This window comes from Phytophthora infestans, genomic scaffold (assembly GCF_000142945.1).
Source record: "Phytophthora infestans T30-4 supercont1.6 genomic scaffold, whole genome shotgun sequence".
Classification (NCBI taxonomy): Eukaryota; Oomycota; class Peronosporomycetes; order Peronosporales; family Peronosporaceae; genus Phytophthora; species Phytophthora infestans.
Window position 1 is genome coordinate 337,310 of NW_003303753.1, and position 9,866 is coordinate 347,175.

The following is a 9,866-nucleotide window of genomic DNA, read 5'->3' on the forward strand; positions in this document are numbered from 1 at the left end:
AGACTCATCACTCATCTCATCGTCAGAACCAAAGATCGCCGCATGAAGACCTCTCGCTTGGGCGGAACGACGAGCATCTGCGGTCGCTGAGTCGGAACCGGAAGGACTGCCAGCCGAGTGCTCTGATAAGGAAATGGGATTCAAGAGCGACCCAACGGCAGGATTTGTCGAGCCGGTGAACGGAACAGAACCATCACCAGGCCCTAACACCTCGTCGTCAGACGCGTCGAGATCCTCAAGCAGCTGAGCAGTCACAGTACGGGCGGTCGCAGCCGATCTCCGAATAGGACGCCCAGATGGGGATGTCAACACGGCCGTGGTCACAGGGAGAGACGGTCTGAGGACACTCACGGCCGGAGTCACTAAGTCAGTCGGCGTGGTGGATACGCTCAGACCCCGAGAGGGCGACTGGGAGTTTCCAACCACCGTTAGCACGACGCTGAGTGGTGCGCTCGACTGGGGCAACCCAGCGGAGATGGGCGAAGTCGAGCCTGGGGCACCCACGCTCGTAGCCGGGACAGGCAGTGAGGCCACGACATCAGATGAAGATATCGGCGGTGGGCGAGTAGCCGCGACCGACGAAGTCACCGGAGGGCCAGAAGACGAAGAACCCACCGAAGTCGTCGAAGCGACTGCGGGAACGGTGTCGGCGGGCGGCTCAGGCAACTCAAACTCAAACTCAGCTTCGCTCGAAGCGTCACCGTCGTCTTCAGAGCGAGCAGAGACAGCGGGCTGAGTAGCAGAACTCAGCTGAAGGTGACGAACCTTCTTCCGCCGAGTCCGACGACGGGACTTTCCAGAGCGAGGCTTTCCTCCATCGGATGCAGTAGCTTGAGGCGAACTTGAGTGCAAAAGGGCACTGATAGCCTCGTGTCCATCCTCTCCGGGGAGTGGACAAGCGTACGGTTGAGGCGGATGCGGCGCCGGCGTACGCTGACGAGGACCTGCGGCTGTGGGAGACTTGGGGTTGGCATAACGCCGAAGCTGCTGAGTCGAGGTCAAGTTTGCCAAAGGCGTACGGTGAAGCTGAGCAAGAGTCGGCTCAGCCTGAGTGGTTACCGCCGCCGAGCTGACTGGAGCCGCAGCCGAGTCTGCCAATGAAGTCGTCGAAGACCCTTGACTAGCTGAGGGAACCACACCAGGACCAATAACGGAACTCGCCACTGGAGCATCTCGGCGAGGATGGACAATCAACTCCAACCGCCGAGTTTCACCAGCGGGAATGTTGAGAACCTCAGGAAAGCGAGACTCCAAGACACGACACAGCCGGGCGTTGAGGAGAAGGTCGGACGGATCAAGCCCAGGAACTTGCAAGCCACCGCCAGCAGCAGCAGCCATGTGAGGATCGTGCATCGGAATAATACCATTCCGACGGATGAGCCGCTTCTGTCGCAAGATCACCGCTCGCTGCTCAGCGATCACCGACTGAGCGTGCCGCAAGGGTTGAGTACCGGTGGAACTGTACAACCGCACCGACTCCTGCAGCTGTTCGAAGTGTTTGGAAGCGATGCCCTGAAGAGTAACGAACGCCGCATCCCTCTCAGAAATGGATCGAAGAAGGACGTCGATCTCGGCGTCCCGATCCAAGACTTGCTGATGGTGGAGCTGGGCCTGACTCAACGCAGCGTCGACCTTGCTCTGCTCAGCTGCGATGGCCCGAGCAAGTTTCGCCTCACTCAGAGCTACAGCCTTCCGCAGCGACGCGAGGAGATTAGCCGATTGCTTGGCAGCAGCCTCCAATCGAGACACTTGCTGTTGAGCCGACGAGAGCTGAGTGGACAAGTCGACATTGCTGAGAGCAAGCGAGTCCAGTCGCCGAGTCAATGCGCGGTTCTCCTCCTGAACAGCTTGGTTGTCAGCTTGGAGATCGCCGATGATCTTGGGGTAATCAAGAGCGGCGTAATTGCCTTTCAGGATATCCAACAGTTCCCCCGCGGAAGCAGCATGCAAAATCGCTCGCCGCTGTACAGGATCGGAGGGTTCCACGGAACGAGTGAATCCGTAAGCCATGAGCCTCGCCAAGAAGGTCAATTCTTCTCGGCGATCATGCCCTTGCTCGTTAATTCTGGCCATGAGGGAGTCAAGACTCACTGGAGCAGCCGATCTTGGCTGATTGGTGGCGCCCGAAGTGGTGTCGCCTGGCAAGCTCGGTGGACCAGGAAGGCGCACGCGAGAAGACCCCGCCGACTCCGCGTCAGACTCATGGGAAGTTGTCAGGTCGACCAGCCCAGCTTCATGCCGGTCGCTGACCCCACGAGTACCGACGGGTCGAGGAATCGACTCAGCTGGCACGCCTTCACCTCGACGAGGAGTTGGAGAAGAAGGATGGTTCCACGGGTTGTGCTAGAACAACATGCGAAGAGTAAGGAGCTGCCAAGTGAGTGATAGCGGAAGCAACGAACGTACCAAAGAAGGTGGTGGGGAGCCGCGAGACGTCATCAGCCGAGTACGGACCAACGGTGGCAGAACAAAATGAAGGATTAAGACACTCACCAGCTCGGCTCGTATCATAACCGGGGCAGTTGTGGTGTAGGGATTTCCAGATTCGACCATACGCCGACCTACTTTAGGTCAAGAATCGGCTCGGTCTGATAACCCAGAGCTTAGGAGCCAAGGATCACGGTAAGTACTCGGCGATCTGTCCGGATATGCTATCCGGATAGCCGCTGAGCTCAACGGCCGCCTGAAGAGTCGGTAGAGATCCGAAACGACTACATTTCACTAGATATTTGTATGAGAAGCATAGGATTAAATAGGAGGAGCCGAAAAGGCTCCCAGAAGATAACAGAGCAGAATTTTCCTAGTCCAAGACACGTGTACACTTTTCCGGTAAGTCCCTGCATAGGGCTGGATTATGCCTGCCGTCAATACTCGAGAGGCATAGCTTGTAGGGTATTGACTGGTAGCGCCAAGAGATTAGGTCGGTCCGGGTAGGACAAAGTCTCGCTACGCGCGAAAGAAAGTACCGCATACTCAGCGGGCCGGTACGTCGGATAGCCCGGGTGCCGTAACACTTCTAGCTGAGCAGCCTCTGCGCTCGGTGACCTGTAAAAGCGCTCGCGCGCCGTCGTCCATCCTTTGGTGGAGGGCACAGGGTTGTGAACGAGCTCAGCCGAACCAAACTCGGCGGAGCCTCGGAAGTGATCTGACTTGGTTAGTCGGAACCGAGTGGAAGCGAGCCACTCGTCTGTCCCGGAAGGGCCGGACCGCGAGGGGACCACCCTCTGCGCAGGCCATACAACCGCCGACCTAACTCGGCGATTCGTTGTGGTTTGTGTAAGGAATCCACATCTGACGATATTTGTGTGTTCTACTACACCACAAGTGGTTTCGTCTGGGCAGATAAAATCAGCGTCGTCGGCGTACACTACCATCTGCTCCAATAGGCTGTAAGATATATCTAGTTCACTAGCTTATTCACGAAGAGCTGCATCAAGGTAAATCACAAACAACACGGATAACGAGTCACCTTGTGGAGTTCCAGTGGTGCTGGAAAAAGGGCCATCGTCCGGCGTCCTGTTCAAAGTGCCAGCGTCGTGTTTGCCAGCAGGAGTCGGATTAGTCGGATGTCGTCGTCAGTCAGGAAGGTTTGCAAAACCTGGAGTAGTTTGTGACGAACACCTCTTCATTCTGATTGGTCGGTAAACCGAACCTAAGTGGGGGAGGATGTAACGGGGTACGTAGCCCTAAGTGTACCCTGGTTACATGAAGTGTGACACTCCACACTTCAGGAGTATGACACGTCATACTCCGGGATATTTGGTACAAGGTACCAAGGTCATTCAAAGCCAACCATTGGTTAAATGACATTGCATTTCTATAGGTAACTAATAGTTTGTATTAAACCCAAACTTAATCTACCTATAAATATACCCAGTTTACAATCTACCTTATTTAGGTCACTTCGCTCTCTTTAATTAAAGAGGGGACCTGTGAACTGCCGTTCACTGAGAGTTTGTATTTTCTCGGAAGATAACTTCCTCTAGCGCAAGGTGCTGTGTGACCCCGTCACATGGATGGTCTCGCGGTAACGTTGTGCGCGTGCGCACAGCCACCGGTGTGTCCATACAGCATCTGCCGTGCTGCGGTGTTTCCTGAAGCCGCATTGAGAAACTTCTCCACAGCCGGAGAAATTTCGGTTGAGTGCTTAAATCGCGATTCGTACTTAGGTTCGTAAGTATCATTTTGTCTCATGAACAAATTTTGCTAATTGTGGGCGAAATTCATAATAATACTAGTAGTACTTCGTAATAAACGAGTGAAACGGTCGGAAATTCACAATAATACCGTTCAAAGCGATGGTGCTCAAAACAATGGTGGTGGCGGCGCGGCGCTGTCTACCCGTTGGCGCGCTGCAACTCGCGCCTGCTCCGATCCACCTCTTATCTGTCAGTACCTCTCCACTGCAATGCAAGCGTGATTCGAAGCGTTCTTTCTCGTCGGAATCTCCCGCGTATCGCGTGCCATCAATCACCGTACCATTGAGCGCCACCGTGTGGACTAAGACGGTGAACCCCGCTTTGCGCGCGTTCTTGAAGCTCCACAACCATGTGATGGTGCCGATCTCCTTCGTCGTCCCAATGGATGACGACGAATGGCCTGTAAATACTCACGGCTACCCTCTGGGTAAACACGCGGAGTGGCTGCGTCGCCGCTGGAGAGGAAGACTGGAACCACCAAAGTTCGCCGCGCAAGACCTACAGGAGCTCGATTTTGCCTTCGACCGCAGCCAATACATGTGGGACCACTTCGTTAAGCCTGCGCTGTGCCGTTATTACGAGCTTTACGATCATACTGACGTGCCCCAGACGTTTCGCGTCCAGCACGGAGACGCTGCATGGCCTGAGAGACTGTGGGGGTATTATCTCGGCCCGCGGGTCTTCAATATTCGCCACCGAGGAGACTTCAAGATACAGATCCAAAAGGACGTCCAAGAGATGGCGGAGATCAACTTCTGCTACGACTCAACTATGTACGATCGTGACTGGCGCGAACGTGTTTTACCGTCGCTGCAGGTCTTTCGTCAGGAATTCGGACACTGTGATGTGCACAGACTGTTTAAAGTGCCGGATTGTCTGCCGTGGCCTAAAGCTGCTGCGGGAATGCCACTCGGAGGCACTGTCAATAACATTCGGAGTAAGGGCTATTTCGGTGAGCAAGTCGCCCGAGACGAGGCTGAATTAAAAAAAGTGGAGTTTGTCTGGGATCATTCCTTCACGGAATGGAACGACCGCGTCTTCCCGGCATTGAAGACATTCAAACGTAAGACAGGTCATGGCCATGTCAGGAAAGACTTTGTAGTGCCGTCTACAGACTCGTGGCCTGTTAAATCGCACGGCCTCAAACTCGGCATAGTCATCAGTAACATTCGCGCGTATTCGTACTATTTTGACCGAATTGTTCGAAATATGGACAAACTGGGGGCTGTGGGCTTCGATTTGCAAATTGCCCGCGTTAAATGGGACCAACGTGTCGAGCCGATGCTTGCTACGTTCGAACGGCTGCATGGCCATCGTAATGTTCCAAGCGATTTTATTGTCCCGTCAGAGGCTCCTTGGCAAAATCGTGATTGGGGTGTCCAGCTCGGCAAGCTGAAGCTGAAGGAGAAGTCCATGTGCAGGTATGTCCCTAACTGAGTTTCGATGTACAATACTACTTTTTGGCAAATAGACAGCTCGTTGTTGGGTCTATACTTCTACTGTACGTCGTCAATAGTGGTTAATCTTCCGTGTGCCATGGCCAGCACGAGCCGCACGCATCCGACCCATGTCACTGTTGCCCTCAAGTTCGTCTACAGGTTCCGGCAGTTCCTTTAGTCTTTCTTTGACCATCCACAGCAGCATCCCGCTAACGCCCACTAGCGTGATAGCAAGGATAAAGGTGATGTAACTCACAGCAACTGCTCCGTTTGCCTGTCCGCTCTGCCCACTCATGAAAAAACCCATGAGAACTGGAATGAACACCTCACCCATTCCACACCCGAACACAATGAGCGAAGACACCCGCCGGATTAGCTGCTCATTAATTACACGTGTCAAGCAGTGGATACTCAGCGTGAAAAGCGGCGCCAGTGCAAACGAGAAGAGGAAGAGGCATATCGTGAAGATGATAAGTCCTGATTGCGTACCGAAAAGAAGACCGAAAGCACTCGCTCCACACACCACGGCACAAACCACGATGGAGTAGAGATTCCTGTCATGGAACAAGAACTTTGGAAGGACCACATACGACACCGTCAACGATCCCCAAAACAACACCATTGCCGCACACTGCCACACTGCTTGGTTGCTCTCGCTTCCAGCCTCGGTACTGTCAGATCCAGGTATTTGAGCTGCTGCCAACTTGGCACCGTCTGTAAGAACCGTCCCGATGTAGTCGTACAAAAAGGCAGCGAGTCCGAGCTGGATGCCGAAAAGTACGGTCGCGAAGATAGTCACCAACAAGATAATAAAGTTGTTCTTCGAGTCGTACGTGTCTGGACTGCAGTTTTTGGAGCCACTGATGTGCTGGGCATGCAAGAAGACGCCGCCCACAATTGGACTGGGGACAGTTGGGACACGCCGCGTAGGGTCTTCAAAGGACAGCAATGTCTGATGTTCGTCGCGTCCGTAGTAGCTGTGGGGATTCGGCAACATCGCGACTAGCACAGTCGGGAACACCGTCATGATGGCCAAACCAAAGAAAGCGTAGGCGAGATCGATATCCAGCTTGATGAGCACCAGCGCCACAACTGCACCTAGCAAAGAGCCCAGTCCGTAGTTGATGTTCATGGACGTGATTATACTACGTCTTCGCTGATCCTTCTCCCCTGCGATCCACATAGAACAGCGATTTAACCTGCCAGAAGACATCCGTCAGTCCCTATTGCCACAAAAGTTTTAGCATCAATTGCATCTACGTGATGTTCAGTAGCGCCGTCCAGAATCCTTTAGCAATGAAGAACACTCCAACCCCCACGTTGCCTGTGGCTGCAGCAACGGGCGTTAGACATGCGTACCAAGCGCCACTGCAGAGCAGCAGAACGACGATCAGCTGCTTCATGAACTCCTTCTCTGTAAAAAAAGTGAGCACAAAGTCGCTCATGAAACTCATGACGAGTGCGGCACCTCCGTGGGCAGCAAATATTGGACCGAAACCATAAACTGGTGCTGCAAGTCCCGACTTCCCCTGTGCCAGTTCGGAAAAGAAGACGAGCGCGGGGCCAAGCATTCCCATGAAAGCACCCTGTAAGACGTAGATGGCCCTATACGCCATTAGCTGCAGCGCGTACTGATCCTCTTCATCGAGATCTGCTGCCGCCGTGACCACTGGTAGGCTGCTTCCGCTGCTGCTGCCCGCCCTGTGGTGCTTTCGGTGCTGGTGCTGCAGCTGATGGCGCGTCTGACTCGAGGAAGTATATGCGCCGTAGTTGTCACCAGGTCGTAGCGATGTCGCGGTATTTACCGACTCCACCCCCCCTCTGTAGCGGTTGGACTCCAACTTGGAGGCGTCGAGCAGTCGGTCGCTCCGGTTGTAGTATTCGCTCTGGTACGATGACTGCGCGAGGCTGTAGCGCTGCATGGCGACGCCGATTTTTTCTCTGGTTCTCCCTGAGCTTGAAAAATGTAAGTGCAATTTATTTACCGTAAATTGCCAGTTTTAGGGCTAGTAAGATCATGCATTTTGCTACCGTAAAAAGGCATAAAGTACATGTACATTCGCTAAATCTCGAGCTGGTTGTTTGTAACTTCTGTGCTTGCTGTAGGTTGCTTGGTCTCCGATTCAATCGACTCAGCTGCGCTGACGGTTGAAAACTGTGAGGAAGGCGACTCACCGAAGCTGCTGCCACCGTCGTGCAGCGATTTCCGTCGCTCCTCCAACGTCCGCATTGCTTTGCGTTTCCACTTGTTGACACCCAGTTTTACGCGCAGAATAACATTCAGCGAAGTCACGCGAGTTACAGCACAAGCCAGATCCTCCGGCCCAACCTTCACAGCCTCGTAGCTCGTTTCCACATACTCCTGCTTCTCCTGATCTGATAGACCCTCTACCACCCACGAATGCTCTTTACACTGCTGCAATGACCAGCGCTTCTCCGGGTCCTTCTCTAGCAGACCAAACAGAAGTTCGCTTAGGCCCTCCGATGCATTGTTCTCAAGCTCAATAGGATTCTTCTCTATCATCTCGAAGAGAGTCACAACATCTGGATCGTAGAACGGGATCGTACCGAAGGCCAGAGCGTGGATGCTAATGCCCATAGCCCAGATGTCTGCCGCATATGCACTGTATTCACCACCCTTCAGCGTCTCCGGCCCCATGAACGCATATGTCCCAGCTGTTGTCGAGACGTAGCCCTTCTTATGAGGCTTCGCTACTGTAGAGGTGACCTCTCCTGCAGCCTTAGCCTTGGCTTTCTTGTCGTCCTCCTCGAAAAAGTGCGCTACGCCGAAGTCAGCTATCTTGAAGGTGCCATCCTGACCCACTAGAATATTCTCAGGCTTCAAGTCGCGATGGCAAATGTTGTTTTCGTGTAGATACTCGAGGCCGAGCAGGAGCTGACGCACACAAGCGCGCAGCTCCTCTTCAGTGAAGCAGTTTCTCTCGTTCTTGCCTTTTGATCTTTTATACAGCTTTTCTTCTGGAAACCACTGCATCACCTGACCCGACGGTGCGTATTCGAGCATAAGCACAAGAGTCTCGGAATCGTCGTCAAACACCTCGAGAAGATTTAACAGATTCGGGTGGTGCAGTTTCTTCATGATGGCGATTTCCACCTGCACCTTGTCCAACGCCGTGGATACAACCATACGTCGCCCCACGCGCTTTACTTCGCGCATTTTCTTGAGTAGTGACGTCGTGAACACCTTGAGCGCCACCAGATCGTCTTCTCCACGCAGCCGGCCAAGCTGCACGACGGCGGTGGCTCCTCTTCCTAGTTCACGAACCACCTCGTACTTGGTAATGGCACTTCCCACATTACTGTTGCTACTTTCACCACTAGGGGCGGAGCTGATGCCGTCGTCTGAGTCGCTACCGTCGTCGTCGTCATCGTCACTCAGGTGGTCGTTATTGTTGAAAGACTCGGCCGACGCAGTTGTAGTCACCGAGTCCATCGACTCCGGCAGAGGCAGCGGGAGATTAGCGGAATCTACGTGTGCAGCAACCGAAGAAGGCGCAGAGGCGGGTGCAGGCGGCGGCATCGACGCAGAAGGCGCAAGCGAACGCGTGCAGGCCTTGGAACGGCTGGACGACGCTCTGGCGGACGATTGCGAAGCGGAGCGAGACTCACGATGGCCTAAGGACATGGTGCGGCTGCGGAAGAAGTCGAAGAGGCCCAGATCACGCTGGACGCGGTTCGAGAAGGCTTCCGTCATAGCGGCGAATATTGTTGTTGCTGTGGAAGTCGGTCGGCGCACGTTCAAGTATAAGAGCGGCGGAAGAGCTCACACTCGTGATACAGCATGCTGTAGGACATAAGAAAGGTTATTGGGAGCCTGCACAAAATAACACAAATCAAAAACGGAAGTCCTGTCACAAAACAGGGGGGGGGTCAGTTCTCAGGGCATTCTTATCTCGCTTTTCATTGGTGCACGGACATTTACAAAAGCTGGGCGAATTGTGCAAAAACAGAAAATCTGGGGTGCCGTTCTCCGATCCCAGAAAAAAGTTGGGGATCGGAGAACGAATCCCCGAGCTGGCTGGGATCCCAGGATGACAAGCGTGCCATCCAATCGTTTGTATGGTAAATTTAGGCCAAGAGGACCAACATCTTTATCGCTACGGTCATGATATTAAACACAGAACGCACCACATGCTCTGTGTAGCGGGGTACGTGGCCCTAAGTGTAACCATAGTTACATGAAGGTTGACACGTCATACTTCGGGAT

At 53.8% G+C, this 9,866-nt stretch overlaps 3 protein-coding genes across 3 annotated transcripts; 1 reads left to right on the forward strand and 2 right to left on the reverse strand.

The window, feature by feature from the left end:
* Positions 1-4,298: 4,298 nt before the first annotated feature.
* Positions 4,299-5,301, forward strand: PITG_04504 (uncharacterized protein; the record flags this gene model as incomplete). Its single annotated transcript, XM_002905239.1, has 2 exons — positions 4,299-5,151; positions 5,288-5,301. The coding sequence occupies 2 exons, from the start codon at positions 4,299-4,301 to the stop codon at positions 5,299-5,301; spliced, it is 867 nt and encodes a 288-aa protein (XP_002905285.1).
* A 407-nt stretch (positions 5,302-5,708) lies between these two features.
* Positions 5,709-7,560, reverse strand: PITG_04505 (uncharacterized protein; the record flags this gene model as incomplete). Its single annotated transcript, XM_002905240.1, has 4 exons — positions 5,709-6,277; positions 6,350-6,837; positions 6,899-7,087; positions 7,163-7,560. The coding sequence occupies 4 exons, from the start codon at positions 7,558-7,560 to the stop codon at positions 5,709-5,711; spliced, it is 1,644 nt and encodes a 547-aa protein (XP_002905286.1).
* A 140-nt stretch (positions 7,561-7,700) lies between these two features.
* PITG_04506 (protein kinase) lies at positions 7,701-9,353 on the reverse strand (the record flags this gene model as incomplete). The annotated part of the gene is made up of 1 exon (XM_002905241.1): positions 7,701-9,353. The coding sequence occupies one exon, from the start codon at positions 9,351-9,353 to the stop codon at positions 7,701-7,703; it is 1,653 nt and encodes a 550-aa protein (XP_002905287.1).
* Positions 9,354-9,866: the final 513 nt, after the last annotated feature.